The sequence below is a fragment of the Chinchilla lanigera genome, unplaced genomic scaffold (assembly GCF_000276665.1).
Source record: "Chinchilla lanigera isolate Chin_1 unplaced genomic scaffold, ChiLan1.0 scaffold00009, whole genome shotgun sequence".
Classification (NCBI taxonomy): domain Eukaryota; kingdom Metazoa; phylum Chordata; class Mammalia; order Rodentia; family Chinchillidae; genus Chinchilla; species Chinchilla lanigera.
In genome coordinates, this window is record NW_004955410.1 from 8,949,518 (window position 1) to 8,972,858 (window position 23,341).

Genomic DNA, 23,341 nt, shown 5'->3' on the forward strand with positions numbered 1-23,341 from the left:
TCCATAACATGAAGGCATCTAATATAGAAAATGACACGCAATGCCTTTATTCTTCCAGTTTAATTAATGCTGTGACAACTACTTGGCAGAGACTGCAGTGGAGAGAAGGCCTCTGTAGGGAACTGTGGGTTATGAGCAGTAAGGAAACTGTCAAACTGTTCCTGGGATCCAGCATTTCAAAACCCAAAGCTTTCTTTGCAGCATCATGGGAGATAAATTCCAAGGAGAACAAGTGACTTAAACAATTAGATTCTTCAGTCTAACAGAAAGAAACTTGAAAATGGCATACGTTTCAATATTTAATTCACCAAATTTCTAGAAAATGGTTTCTTAACTTTAGAAAAAACAAATCAGAATGCCCAGTTGTGTGTGTTCTCAATACCCAAAGTACTTTGCTTGAAGATTTCAGGATTCTTTCCTTTCTTTAAAGGAGATTTCTTGAGCTCCAAGTCTGCACTGGGTACAGTGGTGAACGACCCAAACTCCCTGCTGCCATGCCATCAACCAAGAGGACAGACAGTGAGCAAATCATCGGATACAGAATAAACGTGTGATGATGAGAACTGGGGCCGTGTGCAAAGCACCTGAGTAGAGATTATAACGTGGGTGCTATTGCAGAAGGGGTTGTGGGGAAATCCTTCCGATGTTTGAGCTGATATCCAAGCGAAGAGAGGGAATGAGCCCACCAGGAAAGCAGCATTCCAGGTCAGGGGGAAAGGAGTACAAAGGGCTACTCGAGGAGCCTATTTGCTGGGCTTAAGAAACAGGAAGAGGCCAGTGTGGTGCAGCGGAGGAAGCAGGTAGAAAGTGGCCAAGACCCTGCTGTGCAGGCCTCTTGAGAGCTCTCAGTTTTATGTGACAAGGCCCTATGATATTTTCTTAATGCACTTCTACTCTTTTGTAATAAAATCTGCAGATAATGCAAGCTTCACTGACAGTAAAAAAAAAAAAAAGCTAATATAATGCCCTAACTCCAGGAAGAAATGGAAGGCATACAATAATTTAAACACTTCTCAGCCATACCATAAAAAACAGTGAATTAGTAGGGTGCTTGCAACTCTACCAAAAAAAAAAAAAAAAACAATCACTGTGAATTTGACAATGGACTGATACAGCTGTACATTACTGGCAATTTAAATAGTGCCACATTGTTGTCTGTGTTGAGATTTTCTGAAAAAAAATTCCTAGCACTTGAGTTTTGAATAAAATGAGGAGTAAGGAGTTTTGAATAAAATGAGGTACACAATAGCGGCATTCTTAGACAATCAGGTGTATAACAAAACCCCACAAAAATTAGACTGTGTTTATGTGTGAAATGGAGTTAGGATTTAGGCTCAAGTAGTAACAGATTTTAGAAGGACTTTGAAAAGTCTTTTTGGACACGTGCATTGGGTGAGACTGTTCTGAGCATTGTGCCACAGCTGACCTTTCTCTGTGCCACCATTACATGCACACCTCCACACAGCTCACCAGCCACCAACAGACACTACTTTCTCTTCGAATTACCATCGTGATTGGCCATGATCATGACGGAGGCGATGGGTATTATGAGTTGTGGGGACTGGGGAGCTTGAGCATCAGTACTGACCAGTCATGTCCCACAGATCTTTATGTAGTGATATTTTCTATCTACTCCATTTAATAAACTAGCCATGGCCATTTACTTTCATGATCATTTCTTTTTGATTTATTGATTTATCTATATTTGAAAAACTCGCTCCTTGAAAAAGCTGGGTGGAGCACTGAACCAACACTTATTTTTTTTTTTATTTTAAAGAGTAAAAGAAGGATAACATAATAATAGGGGGGGCTTACCAAATTACAGACAGTGGTAGGAAATTATCAATGCTTATTGTTTTACATATTGTTATCTACAAGATAGTTTCTCAGGAAAACAAATAGACAAATAATAGTGAGTTACAGACAAAAGAGGTAGGAGATTATCAATAGTTGTTGTACTATACTTTGGTATCTTCAAAGTGGCTTCTAAAGACAATAAATAGAGCTATACATGAGTGACCTATTGAATAATCATTAACTGTTCTCAATGGTTGTTGTAGGAAACATATAATAATAGGCATGCATCCATTTACAAAATAGGATAGGAACAATTGGACCAACAGTTATTAAGGGCTATCCAAATAATAAATGATGGAGACTTCCCTGAATTCCCTACATTTGACTACAGTTACACAGGAACTCCTTTCATTTGCAAATACCCAGTGTCTCTCACAAAATTTTACACTAACAGTGAGGTGGGGCAGTTACCCAGGAAACAGAATGCCTGAAAACAGAAGAGTGCCTCCCTGTAAGTAGGACAGCATGGGGGAAGCAATAATGGAGAAAGTTAAGAGTTAAAAGGGCTAATGGGGGAAGCAGGAGTGATACAAGGGAACAGCTGAACCTGGAGCAGGGTGAGGGAATCCTCTAGGACCCATACTGTAGGACAAAATCCAGAGGACAAAGTTACCTGCCATAAGAGATGTGAGCCAAAAGGTGGAAAGGCTTCCCTGCCCGCCAAACCCTTCCTCGCTGTCCCTGAAGAAGAAAGCGTTCCTTGCCTTCCCGTCTCACCATTTCTTCTTAAAATCTCACCCATTCTTCAGTGCTAAGGCCATAGCCTCTGCCTCGTGTGCCTCTGTTACAGGTGTAATGAGCTTCTCTTGGACAGCCACAGCACTTTGCTTGGTCACCACACAGCTAAATGTGTACTTCCTGGTTCTATCACCCTCACTAGAGGAAGCTCAAGCAGGCAAGGGCAGAGTCTCACTCATTCGGGCATCTACAGCTCAGGGCCTGGCCAAGGTAGGTCCTTGATGAACATCAGGCCACTGGAATCTAGTTACTTTTCTCTTTTACAGGGGAGATTCTTCCAGTAGGAGGGATAACCTCCCCCCAAATGTTCATATCCTATTCCCTGAAATCTGTGAATGTTGCCTTGTATAGCAAGGGGGACTTGGCAAAGATGACTAAGTCAAGGATAGTGAGAAGGGGTGGTTATCATGAATTGTTGGTTGGGCTCAGTAGAACCCCAAGCCTTCTCATACAGGAAAGAGGGAGATAGGGAGGCAGAGGAGATGCAGTGAAAAAAGAAGTCAGAGTCAGAGTCAGAGATTTGAAGATGCTGCACTGCTGGCTTGAATGATAAAAGAAGGAACTGAAGCGCAGTAGAAAACTAATGTACCCTATGTTCTTCAGCTGTCAGGGTGCTCTGGCTTTGGGCCACATCAAGCAGGGAAGCTTCAAGCAACACCACCTTAATTGTGATTGCCCTTTAAGCAGCATGCTCTGTCCTGGGTCTTTAAAAATGTTTCCACGTTGGGGCTGGGGATTTAGCTCAGCGGCACAGCATCTGCCTGGCAAGCAAGAGGTCGTGAGTTCGATTCCCTGTACCGGAAAAAAACAACAACAACAAAAAACGTTTCCACGGAGGGACAGGCCACTTCCAACCTTCCCATTACTATAGGGATCGGGAAGGAAGGCATCTTTTAAGGGAGGCCTTTGCTTGAGAATGAACAGTTTTTATTTAATAAAGAACCCAGAAATGTTTCTACACTGTGTTGATGAATATAGTTCATTACAACCAGCATTTTCAGCTTTCATTTTGACTTTGTAGGGTCCCTGTCACACTAAAAAGTAATTAATGCTTAGTGTTAACTTTATGTTTTAATTTATTTTTATTAACATTAGTAAGCGTAAGTGAAATGTCATTTAATTATGTGCACATGGAGCTGTGCTCTAAAATGCATTTCCTATTGTAGGCTCCTGCTTAAAAGTTTGAATAATACCTAGCTAAAGTCCACCTCCTTCAGCTTCTTTTGCCATCTATTATTCTTTCTGTCTTCTATGTTTTCTCCTCCTAAGTTTAAAAATATATTCAATTCTCCCTACTTCAAAGAGATTAGCTTTCCTCTACCCTGCATTTTTCTGTACAGCTTTTACACTACTGTATTTATCCCCTAGGGATGCTGTAAGAAAGTTGCACAAACTGGATAGCTTGGACAATGGGAATTTATTGCCTTAAGTTTGGAGGGTAGAACTGTGCAATCACGGTGTCAGGAGGGTTGGTTTCCTCTGTGGGCTAAGGGAAGACCTGTTTGGGCTTCTCTCCTCAGCTTGTGGGCTGTCATCTTCATGTTCACCTGACATTCTCCCTGTGTGCAAGTCTGGGTCCAGATTTCCCCTTTTTATAAGAATGCCAGTCATACTGGATTAGGGCCCAACCAAATCATCTAAACTTATTTTATTGGCAGTGGGTCTATTTCCAAATAGGGTCCCATTCTGAGGTACTGGGGGCTAGGGTATCAAAGTATGACTTTTGGAGGGGGACATAATTCAGCTCATCACCACTGTCTTCTCTTGGAGTTAAGATTCTGAAATGTGAAAACAACATTTATCATCTGTTCCCTTATTTGGGACTCATTGTTCAAGTCACCGAAATCTGCCTTTTATCTAAACTCCAACAGGAATGATCTTAATGATGTCATTTAGCTCAATCATCAAGTTCAATAAATGCACAATTGTCCTTGTCTACTTTATTAATTTTTGTGATTTGAGAGATTATATACTTTCCAGTTGAAATTCTTCCATGACATCTGTGACCCAAACTTCTCTAGCATGAGCCTTGACCTGCTTTTCCTTTCACTCTTCTATGACCTCATCTACGACCAGGGTTTCCATTGCCATCCATAAACAGGATCCCCAAATCTGCCCTGGCTCAGAATTACTTAAGAGACACTCACAGTCTTAAAGATGAATGGCTGCTGCAGGGACAAGCCTAATCTATGTAGAACAATCTGGAACAATACAAAAAAGAAATTAGGAGATCCAAAGTCATTTGATAAAGTCACATGGTTTTCTGACCTTATCACCTAAGAAGATATCGCTGGTTTTTCATCATGACTGGTCCTTACTTTCTAGGGAAATTGCTTACTATAATCTTGTATCTTATTTAGGCTACTCTATGGGCAATTTTTTAAAAAAAGTCCATAAGTAAGCATCCTCATTACAAAAAAAACCCTTCCTCAAACAATGACCTAGACATACAGTTGCCACTTTCACCTGATGTGAAAAACAAATAGAAATCCTGAAGGAACAGAATCAACTAGAGTAAGTACATGCCCTCCATACAGAACTCCATGCCCCCACCCTCAGGGTAACCTTCTGAGAAGACTGGACAGATGCCGGATGGTAGGAAGGCCAATTCCTGCTGTCCCAGACCCAAGCACATGGTTTGGTGTTAGTTTCCTGGGGCTTCTATCATTCAGAAAATATATATGTAGAATATCTTGGTTATAAAGACACTGCTTATAAATTACATCCCTGAATTATTTAGGACATAGTTTGATAATTCTTGAAGTAAAGTCACTGTCAGACACAGAAACACGGTGATGGGTACCATCATTTTTATTAATGCTCATGCTTGTTGTTAGTTGTATTAGTTATTTTATACCTTTACACATATTGTTCTCTCCTATCCATATATAATTCAATTTTATTGCTGCTGACACTGATTTACAACTAGAATAATTATGGAAAGTCATTAATGTGCTGTTTATCCATCAAAGCATATTTATAAACCTATTTCACACGTAGGTCTTAACCCGAAAGCCTGCTCTGAGCATTGCCTTACCATGAAGTACTCTTCTGTTGAACTGCCCTTTTATGGGCTTAATATTTTAATCTATATACTTTTAGATGTATTCATTTACAGTGTCTTATTTCAGAGAGGCTTTTTCAGATAATTTTGGTATAAACATGTAACGAGTCTTCATGTTCATTACATTTGTGAATCTACATATATAAGGAGATAATAGTCTGGAAATAATTTTCAAACTCTTGCTGTGTTCTTAATAAGTCCATTACACTGTCTCAGCACTACAAATCACAGATTTTTAAAGAAGTAAGTTATGTTCAGTGCATTTTCTTCCTCTCACTGTCAGCAGTTAAACAGACCCCCATGACAACGGAGCCCAGTGGGTTCCCTACTGGTTGCTCATGGCTCACTGGAAGTATAAGCTCAGCTGAGACTGACCACGGGGTACAAGCTTCAGCTATTGCGCCACACCATGAGCCAAGAGTGTTTCCAGGGAGGGGATGGAAGCACAGCCTGGCTTACACCTGTCAGTACTGACTGCTTCATCCCTACACATGAGCTTCCTTGATGGTCACTCTCTCTGAGCTAATAGAGGGCAAGTTTTCAAATGTGGCCAGTTACCTGCTCTTTACCACAACCCATTTGGGTCCCCTTGGGATACATATCATACAAACATGCTGACTCCCCATTTGGCAAAGGTAAACTGAGAGGTCCTCAACTTATGTGTGTGGTGTGCACATTCCTACTACTAGGATTCCAAAGCTTTTTTTTCCCCAAGGATTCCACCGAGGAACACAGTCTTGAAAACGCACTGACTAGTCTAGCCTGACCCAAACTGTATAATATGAGGTAAACCGATGGCTTGGGTGTGAATCCTGACTCAACATCTTATTTTGCTGGCTTTGGAAACACCTCTCAACCCCACTAACCTTGTCTTCTTAGTAAACAGGAAGGGCAAGAATGTTGAAAATGTAGCAAAATTTTTAAATGGAGAAATTTAAATCTGCGGATTTCTTTTTCCCAGCTTTGTGCATTTTGTTTTATATTTTTAAAAAAGCCAATTAAAGAGATTTTGTAAACCACAGAGCAAGGGATGCTCATGGACTCGTGAGGAAGTTTGCAAATGGTTTAGAACACAGAATCATTGTAATGTCTGAGGGTTATATTTGTTGGGTTTTTGAAGTCTAAAAACCATACGCAGAAGCATACAGAGGTTGCTTAATTCCAAAATATACAGCTAAATTTAATTTTCATACACAATAGAATTACCTACCCACATCAAGATATAGTGTACTTCCATCACTTCAGAAAGTTCTAGTCTATCCCCTTCCAGCCAGTTATGCTGCCCCCACTATGACCACTGCATTAGAGGTAATCACTATTGGGATGACCGTTGGTTAATCAATTTTCCTGTTTCTCACATATTTCACTCACCATGTTTATGAGATTTATCCATGTTGTTCTGTCAATCTTTCATTATAAGAACATACAGTCTTAAAATTCATTCTATTAATATTTGGTTATTTTCACTTTTTATTTTAAAGAGAATAGTAAAAGAAAAAAAAAAAGAACAATAGCAGCATACCAAGATCACAAACATAAATAAAACAAAGCAAGTACATTAAAAGTGATACAGGGTTTTAAAATGATAGGAATTGACAGTGGTTGTTATATTACATATTATTATCTTCCACTATGTTGCTCAGATTACCAGATGTAAGAATGGAAGATTGTTCAAACCATTAAAGAGAACAAAACATAATCATTAGATAAAACATTAGAGATAATACAGAGTTTCACTAGACAAGATGGTAGGAATTCACATGGTAGTTCCATTGCATATTGTTATCTTCAAATCAGTTGCTCAGATTACCAGATATAAGTATGCAAAATTGGTCAGAATATAAAAAATTCTAAGCATTAATTGTTCCTTTCAATATACCATCAGACATGAGCAGTACAGTTATCCCAGCTACTCAAACATATACTGCCTTCCTTCTTTCTTTTTGCTTCTTTCCCTCATTGTTCCTTCCTTTGAGCACTTTCTTTCCCTTTCATAACATCTAATGTACGTTTTGAGGTTTACTTACTCTTTTAGGTTCCTACACCAGGGAGACAAGATGATGTTTACACACGTGGGTCTGATTTATTTCACTTATAAGTATGGCATCTGTTCCATCCATTTACCTATAAAAGCCTCGAGTTTATCTCTTTTTGTAGTTAATACTCCATTGTATAAAAATACCACATCTTTTTTTATCCATTCCTCAGTTGATGAACATTTGGGTTGTTTCCAAGATTTAGCTATTACAAATTGTGCTGCTATGAACATGAGTGCACATTTATCTTTGTGGTATGATGTTTGCAATTCTTCCGGGAAAATACCCAGAAGGGGCAATAGCTGGGTTAAGTGAGACTTCATATCCTAGCTTTGTGAGGAATCTCCACACTGATTTCCACAGTGGTTTCACCAATCTACACTCCCACCAACAGTGCAGTAGTTTTCCTTTTCACCCACAGCCTTTCCAGTATTTGTTATTGTTTGATTTCTTGAGGATAGTCATTCTTTCTGGGGTGAGATGGAATCTCAGTGTTGTTTTAATTTGCATTTCTCGAAGGACTAATGAGGTTGAACATTTTTTCATGTATTTATTCGCCATTAGTATTTCTTAACCTGAGAAGTGTATATTCATCTCAGATGCCCATTTTTTGATTGGCTGTTTGAATTTTGGGTGTCTGACTTTTTATTAATTCTTTATATGTACTAATTAGAAGTCCTTTGTCTGAGGGGCAATTGGCTAAAATTTTTTCCCAATTCATGGGTTTTCTTTTTACTCTATTGGTGATTTCTTTTGATGTGCAAAAACTTTTCAATAAGATGAGATCCCAGTTGTTGATTCTTTGAAGTATTTGCCTTGCAGTTTGGTTTTTGTTCATTAACTCTCTGCCTACCCCTGTGTCTTCAAGATTTATACCTACCTTCTCTTCTAATGGATTGTTTTTCAGTTTTAACATTTAGATCTTTGATCCATTTTGACATTAGTTTAGGGCATGGTGAAAGACATGGGTCTAGTTTTAGTTTTCAGCATGTGGAAAGCCAGTTTTTCCAGCATCATTTATTAAAGGGGCTATCTTCCTCCCACTGAACATGTTTGGCCCTTTGTCAAATATAACATGGCTGAGTGTGTTTGTGTGTGTGTCTGCATCTTCTAATCTGTTCTACTGATCTTTAAGTCTGTTTTTTTGCCAGTATCATGCTGATTTTATCACTGTAGCTTTGTAGTGTAACTTAAGTCAGGAATTGTGATGCCTCCTGCTTTTCTTTGCTTCCCAGCATTGCTTTTGCTATTCTAGGCCTCTTCTCGTTCCAGATGAATTTTAGGAATGTTATCTCTAGATCCATGATGTATACTAATGGTATTTTAATTGGGATTGCATTGAATCTGTACAACAATTTTGGGAGTATGGCCATTTTCACAATGTTGGTTCTTTCTATCCATGAGCAAGGAATATGTTTCCATTTTCTGATATCCTCTTCAACCTCTTTTTTCAGAGTACTGTATTTTTCACTGTATACATCTTTTACTTCTTGTGTTAGATTGATTCCTAAGTATTTCATCTTTTTAGATGCTATTGTGAAAGGTGTAGTTTCCCTAATTTCTCTCTTAATATGTGTGTTGCTTGTGTACAGGAATGTTATTGATTTTTGATTGCTGACTTTGTATGCAGCTATGCTACTGAATTTGGTTATTAAACCTATAAGCCTTTTGGTGGAGTTTTGGGGGTGTTCTACATAGAGTATCACATCATCTGCAAGTAATGATAATTTCACTTCTTCTTTACCTATCCTTATTCCTTTTATCTCTCTTATCTGATTGCTGTAATATTTCCAGAACTACATTGAATAGGAGTGGTGACAGTGGACATCCTTGCCTTGTTCCTGATTTTAAAGTGAAAGCTTTCAGTTTTTGTTCATTTAGTATGATGTTGGCTGTTGCTTTGTCATAGATGGCTTTGATCGGATTGAGGTAAAGTCAGTCTATTTCTATTTTCTGTAGGGTTTTTAATCATGAACGAGTATTGGACTTTGTCAAAGGCTTTTTCTGCATCAATGGAGATGATCATGTGGTTTTTGTCTTTGGCTGTTTTGATATGGTGTATTACATTAACTGATTTGTGCATATTGAACCATCCCTGCATTCCTGGAATGAATCCCACTTGGTCATGGTGTATAATCTTCTTGATGATTTGTTGCATTCTGTTTGCTAGTATTTTATTGAGAATATCTGCATGTATATTCATTAGGGAGATTGGCCTCTAGTTCTCTTTTTTGGTTGGGCCTTTCTCTGGTTTTGGTATCAGGATAATACTTGCTTCCAGGAATGAGCTGGGGAGAATTCCTTCCCTTTCAACTCATTAAAGAGTTTGAGAAGAATTGGTGTGAAATCTTCTCTAAATTTCTTGTAGAATTCAGCTGTGAATCCATCAGGACCTGGGCTTTTCTTCATTAGCAAGTTTTTTATTACATTTTTAATTTCACTGGCTGATATTGAGTTATTCAGGATTTTTGTATGTTCTTCATTCAGTTTTGGTGATGCATATGTATCTAGAAATCTGTCCATTTCCTCTGTGTTTTCCATCCTATGAGAGTAAAGATTTTCAAAGTAGGTATTGATCTTCTGAATTTCTACAGCATCTGTAGTGATTTCACCCCTTTCATTCTTTATTGTATTTCAGTTTTTTCTTTCCTTTTTCGATAAGGTTGGCTAGGGGTTTATCTATTTTATTTATTCTTTCAGAGAACCAACTCTTTGATTCATTAATTCTTTGTATTGCTTTTTAGTATCCATTGTATTAATTTCTCCCTGAGTTTTATAATTTCCTGTCTTCTTTGGGTTTTCGGTTTGACTTGCTCTTCTTTCTCTAGAAGCTTGAGGCACAGCATAAGATTGTTTATTTGTGCTCATTCTGTTTTCCTGAGGTGGGAATTCATTGCTATAAATTTCCCTCTGAGGACTGCTTTCATCATATCCTACAGGTTCCTGTGAGTTGTATCTACATTTTTGTTTGATTGTAAATAGTGTTTAATTTCTTCTTTGATTCCATCTGTGACCCATTGTTTGTTCAGGAGGGTGTTATTTGATTTCCAAGTGTTTACAGAGTTTTTGTGATTTCTTTTGTCATTAATTTCCAATTTTATTGCACTATGGTCGGATAATATGCATGAGATATTTAAAATCCCTTTGCATTTACTTAAGCATGTTCTATGTGCTGGTTTATGGTCTATTTTAGAGAATGTCCCATGTGCAGCTGAGAAGAATGTGTATTCTGATTTTATTGCAAGGAACACTCTGTAAAGGTCTACTAAGTCTATTTGTTCACAAGTTTGGTTACGTTGTTATTTCTTTGCTGATTTTTTGTCTAGTTGATCGATCTCTTTGTGACAATGGTGTGTTAAAGTCCCCTGTTATGATTGTGTTGCTGCTTATTTCATTTCTCATGTCCATTAAAATCTGTCTATATAATTGGGTGCTCCTTTATTTGGTGCATAGATGTTTATGATTGTTATCTCTTCCTCTTAAAGTTTTCCCCTCACAAGTATGTAATGATCTTCTTTATCTCTTTTGATGGTTCTTGGTTTGAAATTCATGTTGTCTGAAAACAGAATAGCTACACACTTTTTTCTGGGTTTCTGTCACGTGGAGTATTGTTTTCCATCCTTTAATTTTCAGCCTATGAATTCCTTTTGAATTAACTATGTTTTCTGTATATAGCATATAGTTGGATTTTGTTTCTTGATCCACTCTGCCAGTCTGCTTCTTTTGATTAGTGCATTGAGACAGTTGACATTGATGGTTATAACTGATATGTATTGGCTTATCATTGTCATGTTATTTTCCTGCTTTTGGATCTGCCTTTTTCCCTCTGTTTAATTGCTTGCTCTGCTTGGTGGTTCTTTTCTGTTGTTGTTCTTTAAGTTGTGGTCTGTTTTACCTCTTTTTAGAATATCTTTTAGTACTCTTTGTAGGATTGGTTTGGCACTCATGAATTTCTTCAATTGTTCTTTACTGTAGAAATATTTCAATTCTCCATTAAATTTGAAGGATAATTTTGCAGGGTACATCAATCTGGGTTGAAAGGTGTTTTCTTTCAGTACCTGAAATACTTCACTCCAAGTTCTTCTTGATTTGATGGTTTTTGTTGAGAAATCTGCTGTGATTCTGATGGGCTTTCCTTTATAGGTGATCTGTTTCTTTTTTCTTTAATTTTTTTTTTTTGTTGTTGTTGTTGTTTTTTTTTGTTTTGTTTTTTTCCGGCACTGGGAATTGAACTCAGGACCTTGCACTTGCCACTTGTTTTGTTTTTTTCCGGCACTGGGAATTGAACTCAGGACCTTGCACTTGCCACTTGTTTTGTTTTTTTCCGGCACTGGGAATTGAACTCAGGACCTTGCACATGCCACTGAGCTAAATACCGAGCCCCCTGTTTCTTTTCTCTAAGAGCTTTTAATATTCACATCTCTTGTTAAGTTTCTGGGATCCTGATCACTGTATGTTTTAGTGTAGATTTATTTTGGTTATTGTTAATTGGAGTTCTATATGCTTCACTTATCTGTATGTCTGATTCTTTTGCCATGCCTGGGAAATTTTCTGCTATTATTTCTGCAAATAGTCTTTTTCTGTCATTTGTGTTGACACCTGCTGTTTCGTTGATACCTATTGACCTTACATTGTGTTTCTTTGCTTCATCTTGAAACTGTTGAATTGTTATTTCCTGGTTCCTTGTTGTTTTTAAGAGATCCTTCCTTTCACATTCATTAGTGGCAATGCTGTCTTCAAGGTCTATAAGTCTATCTTCAGCTTTGTTCAGGTGGTTCTGCCAGCTTTCGATGGAATTTTTAATTTCCTGTATATCTGCTTGAATCTCTTTCATGCATTCTAGTTCTTTCCTATACTGTTCACTCAAGGTTTCCATGAGTTGTCTATGCTCCTTTATTTTATCAATGTCTTCTTTGGATATGCTGAACAGTTCTTTCATTATTGTTGTCATTTCTCTTTTTACCTGAGAGATTATTTCTGATCTGATGTCTTCTATGGTCTGATGGAGTTGTTTCTTTACTTTAGTTGCTATCATTTCAGAAATTTCAGGTATATGACTTCCAGGCTGTTCTATGTTGATGTCTCCTGGACTTGTTCTGAGGGTGTAGAGGTCTGAGATTGTATTTTGCTCCTTTGTTTTGTCATTTTTGAAGATCCAGAGGTTCCCCGGACCTCAGCCTCACTCCCATGATTGTATGGGAGTGGAAGGGCAAGGGTCCAAGAGATCCTCAGTGCTCAGTGTGGCTTCTGTGCTGGTGTGTGGTGGCAAGGTAGTATCCCAGATGCTCATGAAACTTTCCTGCATTCAGTTGGCTCCCAGGCCAGTGAGAGAGGGGCAGGGGAGGCTCACTGGAGTTCCTGAACCTGTCTGGGGTTCAGCCCAGCTTCCACAAGAGTAAGGAGGAGCAGGTTGCAGTCGCCGAAGCTTCAAATGTTGTCCAGGACCCAACCTGGTTCCCACACTGGCAAGGGAAGGGTGAGGGTGGAGTCCCTGAGGCTGTTGACTCTGTCCAGGTTTCAGCTGGGCTCCTCAGGGGTGCAGGTCCTGCTAGGAATGACTACTGAGGCCCCAGGAGGTGTCTGGGGCTCCACCTGCCTCACAAACTAGTGGGGCAGGTGCAGGGGCAGCCCCCTGGGTTTCCTGAAGATGTCCAGGGTTCAGTCAAGCTCCCTCAGGGATCCAGGGGTGCATGGAGTGGCCACCAAGGCCCCAGGAGGTGTCCAGGGCTCCACCTGCCTCTACAGTAGTCGGGTAGGCATGGGGGTGGCTCACTGGTGCTCCTGAAGATGTCTGGGTCTCAGCCCAGTGTCCGCAGGCATGCAAGGGGTGTGGGGAGTGGTCACTGAGGCCCCAGAAGGTGACTGGGCCCCCCCCCCCTTCCTCGCACAGTGGTTGGGGAGTTGCAGGGGTGGCCCACCAGGGTTCCTGAAGATGTCCGAGGTTCCTGTTTTCAGTTCTGAGTATTATGACTAAAGCTACTAAAAATACATTCTTATACATATCTTTTGGTGAACAAACACATTCATAACTTCTAAGCATAACATAGAACCTGAATTGCTTGATCAGAAGATAGAAACATAATCATCTTTAAAGAAAACTGCCAAACAGTTTCCTGAAATAGTTTGACCACATTCCATCAGCAATGTATGGGAGTAGCAGTTTCTCATATCCTTATTTCACTTGGCATTTACATTTTTGCTATTCTGGAAATAGTGTTTATCTTGTCGTGGTTTGGATTTGCCAGCCTTTGATGAATAATAATGCTGGGTCTCTATTCATATGCTAATGATCCATTTAGAAATTATTTTATAAGAAGTATCTCTTAAAGCTCATTTTAATACTTGGGTATTTGTTTCTTATTATTAATTACAGGCACTGTGTATTATGGGTACTAGTTCTTTATCACATATATGTAATACAAAAGCATCTCTCAATCTATGATTTGCTGTTTCACTTTATTAAAGACACTTTGATAGACAGGAACTCCTAAATTTAATTTTGTCTAACTTATCACTCTTTCCCTGCACTGGTATTGCTTCTAGGAAAAAAATGTTGCCTACTCCCAGGTTGTAGAGACATTTTCCCTTTCTTCTCCTGGAAACAGTATTGCTTTTAATTTAGGTCTATGACACATCTAGAATTAACTCTCTCTCTCTGTGGTGGAGGTACTGGAGATCACACTGAGTCTCACGCATGCTAGGCAAGCGCTTTAACACTGAGATCCATCCTCAGCCCTACAACTAATTTTTGTATATGGTGTGAAAGAAGAGGTCAAGATTCACTCCAGTTCTTAACTGAAAAATTGTTCTTTTCCTGTTAAATTGCAGTAATTCCTCCTGTTAACCATTCTAGGTTCTTTGCTTTCCATATGCATTTTTTAATCAGTCTGTCAATTTCTACAAAAAACCTACTGGGGTTTTGAATAGGATGGCACCAATTAGACAAACCAGTGAGTCTTCTAATCCATGAGCCTTTACTTATGTCTTTTAAAGTAACTCTCAGGATCTCTTTATCTGTGTGTGAGATATTGTACATTTTTTTGATACCTATGTTTACTTTTGTACCTATTAAATGGTGTCATTTCATTTTTTAAGTGTTTGTTACTACTATATGGAAACAAAATACAGGATACCTTGGTTCACAGGCTCACAAACTTAATTTGTTCCATGATTCTGGGGAAGATGGCCACATTTGTGTTCATACAGGCAGATGGCCATTGTTGTGTTCCGAAGTGCACAAAAGGAGGCGAGGTTTTGCCAAATGCTTCTGTTTGCAGACTGAATTGTTCATGAACAGAAGTGTTCATGAACCAAGGTATTACTGTATTGCTCCAATATCTTGCTTACATAGTCTTTTAGATTTTCTGGATACACATATAAAAACAACCTTGCTCTTCATTAAACACTGACAGCCTTCAGTTTATACCTCCAGCCTGGGCTTCTTCTCCAAGCTTCAGACTTGTCTATCTCCCTCCTTGAAGTCTCTACTTAGATACCATCCACTCATGCTGCTACACCAAGACACCAGAGATGGAGTGATCAGAAATAAAATACATTTATTTCTCACAGTTCTAGTGGCTGAAAAATCAAGATCAGGGTATTGGCAGATGTGGTCCCTGGCAGGAGCTGGTCTCTCCTTCCAGGATGGTGCCTTACTGTTGCATCCTCTGGAGGAAAGAAACTCTGTATCCCCACAACACAAGAGATGCAAGGGCAACATGAGGCACACAGTTCCTTAACCTTTCTGTAAGATCCCTGATCCACTCATGAGCACAGCACCCAGATAACCAATCACTTCCTAATACCCTATCTCTTAATACCGACACACTGGGGATTAAGTTTCCACATAAGAATTTTGGAGGAGCACATACATTTGAATCATAGGTACGTAAAAGAAAATTCCAATTTAACATGCCCACTATTGGGGAAAAAAAAGGCTCTGGGGTTTGTTTTTCCTTTTGGATGACACTCTAAGTAGGACTTAGCCACGTTCTTTTCCTTACTGTCACTTCATTAGTTGAAGAGAATGGCGGCGATAACGAATAGTGAAAAATTATTTGAAAAATACGATTAACCTGCAGTTCTTAAAGAACACCGTGATGACCACTTTCTTTAGATTTTCTTTAACTCACTTTAAAAGGATTTTTCCTCATCATGTCAGGGGATGCTACTTTAAGAAATGAGACATCTAATCACTAAGTAACTGCCTCTCTATCCTGACGAAATCTACATTTATATCTTCAGCAACTCTGCTTACCACCCTAGACCCAACTACCTACTTTACATTCCCACCTGGATCCCACAACCACCTCAATGGCAACAGGCACAACATGGACTTCATGATCTTCTCCACCCACAGATGGCTCTATCACCAAAGGCACTACCTATTGTCCAGAAAAGAAACCTATCCTCTTCGTTTACTGCTGTGTCCCTATACCTTACACAGTGTCTGGCATATAGCTGTATTTAGTGTGTGTGGAATGAATAGTGCATACTATTATGGAAACTGCCATTAAATCAGAACCTTATCTCCTTGAAAAATCATTGAAATGGGTTATCGAAAACCCAAGCCAATCTTTCATGCCTCTAACACCCAGGCTCTTCACATCATGCCAAAACTGCCACTATTTACTCAAACAGTTGGATTGCCTTCTAAAATTCCCATCATTACTGTGCACCAACATGCAGTTAAATGAATGAATTGATTATAATTTTCTCTGCTCTACCAAATTTCTACTTCTCATACTGTGTCTCATGAATGTGTGTCACTGCTGGAAAATGAGCACTAACTGTGTATTCAGAGCTTTTAACAGCAAATTTGAGTGAAATGTTGCTATCTTGATAGGAAAGATTTCTTTGAGCTCTACTAAGCATTTCTGAAAGCAAATTGTGTCAGCAGACTGAAATTACATGCAAAATTATCCAAACTATTCACATGATAGGCAGTCACACTTTGTAGTAGATGAATCTTTCAAAATGTAGCAAATGAAGCTGAATAATACCAACTTCTGGTCTAATTACCTCCAATCCAACCTCTCCTCATGGTTAAAGGCAGAAACTGCAAACCATTAGGGTATTTGATAGCATGAGAAGTCAGGTAGCAATGGAGGATGCTCTTACAGCTCTGATGTTCACATGGGGCTGTTTTTGTCTTTCATCTACTATTTTTGAGACTGAGTACTTAATGTGATAAGGACACGCTGTTCTTGGAGTTGGTCCATTACTTTTTCTTGTTTTATTTTTTTGCATTGCACATGCAAAGTGGTAGACATGTTACAGGGACTGAGTAGGAAGTTCCTTGCTGTCTGAGTTTTCTGTGCTCCAGAAAACATTAATTAATCAGCTGCTGATTAACTGTTGGAGGTACACTACTAATTTCTCAGCAATCACACCTTAAGGGCAAATAACGTAAGCCCTAAGTCACCTGCTCTCTCATTTGATATTCTCAATTATAAGTATCACACATGATCATGAAAAATTAGTAATGCAATCTGAATACAGATTAGAACCCTTCTAATTCTAAAAAGAAAAACAAAGTTTTGTGGCAATTTGAGTAAATTCAAAGTTTAAGCAAGAAATAATTTTTCTAGGTACGGTACTCCTTTCTAGGTTACAAATATATATTTTGTAGTAACAGTAACTAACATTTATTAAGCACTAAGTGTCCGTGACCTTACTTGGATCAGGGCACAATGGTATTTTTAGAATAGATGATTCTGTTATGGGACGCATGTTTTAGATTTAGCAGCTTCCCTGGCCTCCACACTCCCTAATTCTGTATCTAATATGACAACCAAAAATGTCTCCAGGAATTGTTAAGTGTTCTCTGGCAGGCAAAACTTCCCCTTGGTGAGAACTACTGCCTTAGATAAATCAATTTATTTAATCTTATATACTAGTCTATGATGTTGTTTTCCACTGTACAGGCCTTAATAGTCAGCTCTGCATTACTGTAACAAAAAGCCTAAAATAACCCATTGAAAAGAGGAAAGGTTTATTTTGGCTCACAGTTTTGGAGGTCTCAGTCCATGGTCGGTTGGTCCTGTTGCTTCCGGTCCTGTGGCCAGGCAGTACATTACAGTGGAAGCATGTGACAGAGGACATTGCTCATCCCTCATCACTGCGAAGTAGGAAAGACAGGTTTGGGGTCCCAGTAGGCAATTTGAGGGCACACTCCTGTGACTTAACTTCCTCCCAGTATGCCCCACCTTCTAAAAGTTCTACCGTCTTCCAATCATATCATAGAGTAGTGATCAGGCCTTTAACACATGGGCTTTTGTAGGCTATGTAACCAAACTATAACAAGAGATTGAATAACTTACCTAAAGCCACACAGCTAGTACTGATATAGTTGGTATTTGATCCAAAGCAGTCTGACTCTAACGTACGAAGTCTTAACTGTTACCATGATATAGAGCACCAGGGGCAAACCTACGGCACACATGCCACAGCAGGTTGTTTTTGTCATTGAAAGCTCTAAAATGTTTGCCATCACTGGTAGAGATTCAATCTCTTCTGTGCCCTTAAGGCTTGATGAGACGAGGCTTGTGGATCACGATCCCTTCCACAGTGGTTGAAAATTGCTTCAGCAGTGAAAACTGGCCCAAGGATTGAAAATGATTTGAATGAGAGAAGAGAAAGCAAGGTCTGCATTTATGTATGTGTGGCCTGTGGTAACTGAAAAAATTTGTAGAATGAAAACTCATCTACATGCAAATCTAAAAACACACAGCTTAGTAATCTTCTTTCACAACCTAAATCACTTTCAGACCCAGGTAGATACTTAATATAATTTAAATGCCTCCTCTCTTAATAGAAATATCTTGTCCACCAGCCAGCATAATTCTCATTAATTACATTTCCTTCTATAATTGGAGATTTACATCTTCCAATTAGAGAATTCCATTTGCACATGACCCTTATTAAAATGTTAATATCTATATTAAGCTGTTAGTCTTTGTTTATTGAAATTAATCAAATCAGTGAGTCATTTAGCAAGATATTGGAAGGTAAATTACAAAACATCAAAGTTCTGATGGCCCGGTTAGGGGCAGGGAAAATGTAGTTACAAGGAATTGTTCAGGGAAGCCACACTTGGGGCTGGCAACATGGTGTGGAGCAGTACAGGACAGGAAATGTTTTGAGGAGGAGACAGGTGACCAGTAGTGAGGGGGAGGAATGGACGGTTATTTATAGGAAACTTGCCTCCTTTCTGTCCTTTCCCAGTTTCCTATGTGGCAATCTCTCCCTATCCTGATATATCAGAGGTTTTTCCTCAGAATTCAGATTGGTCTATGACAGGCTGCACAGCAGATATGCAGCTGGATGGTAAATATGAGGGGCAGAAAACTATCCCAGCTGGATTGTTCTTCTGAGTCAGCTACTCCAACTGCTCTCTGCTTTGACGACGCATGGATTTCTACATGAAGGAAACCTAAGACTGCGTCTGCACTGCTCACCTTGTTCTTGGGTTCTGCCTTCTCCAAATATCTCAGGAAACACAAACTTCACTATTTTCTGTGGGAGATGCAGAGATGCACACTACTTGAAAAATGTGGATGCCACCAACTGGGCTAGAAATCCTTCCCTTGCTATTACAAGTAGGTAGGCAAAATGGAATTCCATTCCTTCTTGTGTACTCAACCCCTCTAAATAAAAATGCACGGAAAACAATTTGTTTTCCTTGAACCAGAGAGTGTCAGACAATCAGTATATAAAAAGACTTCCTGCCTAGGAGTGTCTTCTGTGAAAATTTCCTCCCAAAAAAGAAACGAAAGAATAAAATATGACTGAAATTTAAACTGAACTCTAATCACTTTAAATTTGCTCAAAACAATTTTCAAGCATTCAAATACTCACAGAAAACTTAAAATCAGAACCAAAGCTCACAACTAATATAAAAGGGAAAAAGTTACTGTGCAACTCTTAAATGCCAACAATTAAAAAAAAATGGTAACCAAGAAAGAAAAAACCCAATTGCTGTTTCAAAGCTAGCGTGAGTGGTTAATCACACAAGTGACCGGATAAACCTCACATAAGCACAGTGAGCAAGTAGGCTTTGAGGGGGAAAGTGGGTCTACATCTGATCAAGCAGCCTTGTCTTTGAGAAAATTAGCATGAAAGGATAAGCATATACAAGCTTGGATTTTTACAAGAATTTTTATTTATTATATTTTTGCAACCATCATCTTTTAAAACGGTGGCCTCAGGAAATCTGCTTCAGCAAGCAACGGCAGAGGGTCCTGCGGAGAGGAAGTGAAAATACTGGGCATAAAACAAGGGCTGCTGGCACGTTCAAAGCGCAGGGGATAGTTCACAGAGCAAAACGTAGTCCTAAGTAAATGGGTTTCAGGCAATTTCAGTGTTAAGATAACATCATTAAGAGTAGAACAGATTGTGCTCAAACCCTGCTGTTTATAATTAACACGTTGCTTCCAAATACTCCAGGGTCCCTGGTAAATAGTCTTCTGCTCACATCCATCCAGACCAATCAGAATATTTTCATCAGATTCCATGCTGGGCCAGCACCTGTCTGGACAAATCCAATAGAGCCAAAGAACTCCTCTCCCTGGCCAGCCAAGTAGCTGGATGAACACAGCTTGGCTCAGTCATTGTCACAGTCTCCATATGGCTTTGAAGCTTGTTTTCACAAGAAATCATACAAGTATTTTATTATGTCAAAGTTCACTGTCCTATAAACAAAAACAGATAATATATTAACATCCTCACCTCTAGATTGCTCAGTTTAGTATGATTCTGGGAAGAACAAGCAAGATAATTCAAGATAATGCTAAATGATTTTACAGTACTGTCAAAAGCACCATGATAGGACTGACACTAATTTTTGAAAATGTCACTAGGAACACAGTTTCTTTAAGTCTTTTTAAAAAGTTTTTGCTGTGGAAAAAGTTTACTTTTCTTTAAAAAAAGATACAAAATTAGAGCTACTCAATATTTTGTATTTCAATTATACTACAGAAAATCTGGATCTCATCTGAAAGCTACTTTTTGTCTAATAATCAGAATAAAGTAATTAGCGATACAAAAGTATTTAAATCTTTGCTTCTGAATATTGTTTATCTTCCAGAACACCTGTTTTAGCATTACATAAATGCACAGATGATTTGTCCTCATTTGTAAATTTCATTCTTTTCAGTCTTTTAACAGGGGTTGACTTCTATGTGTATTGTAACTAAATCCGTATGATCTAAGAATACAACAAACAGACGATGTGGATGTATATTTTTATACTCTGATAGCAGGCAGAATAAAATAGCAGAGAGAGACATATAATTATTTTCCTTTCTCCAAACTCATTCTTCACTATAAATAATCAGACTTGGAGGTTTATTATTTGAATAAATGGTCAAAATAATTAGATATAATGATCAAGCCATAAGTATAAAATTAAAGCCTTAAGTATTCAATTCCACAAAAATAATCATCCATGTGAGAACAGCCTTTTAAAGATTCACTAATTGCATGCTTATTTATTAAAATATCATCAATTAATGTTTTTGTCTATCATTTTGTCATACACTTTCTACAAAAGTTTTTAAGACAATGACTGACATCAAATATTTTTAAAAATTTGGATGAGGAACTTTAGATAGTGCTTATGAAAACACATTTAAAAATAGCTCAAGTGAGATGCTACGGCTATTATGGTGTTGAATGCTGGACTGAAGCATATCCCGTTTGATGCTAACAGTGCCTCTCTGCAAAACACTAACCCTTTCCAAATGGCACAAAAACACTGCCAAAAGAATTGTTGTCACTAGCAATGATAAAGGTAAAAGTACTTTCTTATATACTTAAAATCTTATACAGAAAAGACATAAAAGGCATGGCTATCAAATCAGAATATTATTTTTGGTGCTTTTCTTTCAATCAACTTTCAGGCCCCCAAATTTAATATCAGCAAAGTACCTATAAAAATAATTTTTAAAAATTATGTTGTTGGTTGTAAAGACATTTTTTAGAGGTTTTAGAGAGGAAATGTATATAGTAGATGATTTTTAATCACTGAAAGAAAAGGGAACTGGAATTTGCACATCCCACTGGGCACATTTTCACTACAATGACTTCGAGTCTTAAAGTTTTACATGTAAACTGACAGAGTAAAATGTTTTCTTGTTTTTGGCTTTAGGTGACAACAAAAAATTTACAAACAGCTAAGATTAAAACAAATTCAAACACTAGGGAAATCCCTAAGTTATAAGGCACTATTTAATGTGCTATCCTGTAGCCATAGAAAAGTGATCATTGAGGACGTACCTACACTATAAAGGACATAAATAAAATAATAGACAGTGCAACTATGTATGCAGTGACAGCATGGAGAAATGTTTGCCTAATGGACTAATACTAGAGGAAGGCAATAAACAAATGAAAATACTCGGATTGATTAGTGATAGGACTACTTCTTTTTCCTTTTCAGTTAGCTATTTTACTACCACAGCATGGTTTATGTGCTACAATTTCGTTTAACAGAATGAAGGGACTGATTTTCAAACTCTAACCAACTTAAATGTATTCATTTATAAAAGTTCACTACATTCTATTTCCTTGCTTTGTCAATAAGAAGTCTTCATGCAAATCAAATTATACAGCTAAGTATGTAACATTTTTCATTTAAGAACTTTTTATTGCCCAAGATGTCCAACAGTCATCTAACTTTTCCAGCCCTCTATAGAAACAGTGACTTGCCAATTGATCCCCACATACATTCTGCTAAAACAAGCCAGAATTTGACAGAATAACCATAGGGCAACATCAAAAATTATGTCACACATAAAGTAGCATTTTGCATTGAAGGACAATCTACTTTAAATAAAATGTTAGCTTATAAAAAAATATGTGCTTTGCATCTACTCAAGGGTTTTCATGGCTTCAGATGTATATCAGATTCATGCACATAAAATTTTAACATAACTTTTATACAGTATAAAGATTCTGTCTCCTAAGGAATATAAATCAATTACTATCTAAAATAAGCAGTTGGAAATGGGGTAAACATAAACAAAAATCGAATTTAAAAAATACAATTTAATTACATGACTTAAAGGATTTAATTTTGTCTATGTATTTTTATTTCTCTTTGTCAATTTATTTTACCCTACATTGAAATATTTTGTTCTCATAGGATACTATTTTGTTTCCTTTTACTTCCATGGGCAGTTTGAGTTCAGTTTCTTTTTTAAAACTTGTTTCTTCTAACAACTTTAAATCGCAACAGTAAGTTATGTGGAACATCTGCTCACTGATTATGGAGGGAAAACAACTGCAAACTTGTAACGTCCATTCCTGTTAAGAACATTCCAACCACAATATTCACCAGGTTTCTCAGTCATCCGTCTTCTCCTTCATTCCACCTCTGAACTGTGTTTCCTGTAGGAAACCAGCCTCCTACTGCTTCCCTGCTCAAACTTTCCCATTGCTTCTTGGTCAGTAGAGTTCTTTATGTCCTCTGCCTCTTCTAGGATCCCTCTACCCCGACTGACCCCATGCTTAAATGAAAACTGCCTCCCTGTGAAGGACAGTTTTCTCTTCAACTCTTTCCAGTGAAAGTTCAGCTCTCTCCTGTACCCCGGACAGTTTGGGGTGGAGGTGGTGTCCCCACACCGTTCTTTTTTTTTTTTTTTTT

General features: G+C 38.1%; 1 protein-coding gene across 3 annotated transcripts in view; it reads right to left on the reverse strand.

The window, feature by feature from the left end:
- Nucleotides 1-19,835: 19,835 nt before the first annotated feature.
- Nucleotides 19,836-23,341, reverse strand: part of Orc5 (origin recognition complex, subunit 5) — a 55,173-nt gene continuing 51,667 nt past the window's right edge. For all 3 annotated transcript variants that reach the window (XM_005377237.2, XM_013510656.1, XM_013510657.1), the window contains one exon: nt 19,836-20,387. In XM_005377237.2, coding sequence (XP_005377294.1) covers nt 20,342-20,387 — 46 coding nt within the window. In that variant the 3' untranslated portion in view covers nt 19,836-20,341. The remainder of the gene's footprint in view (nt 20,388-23,341) is intronic.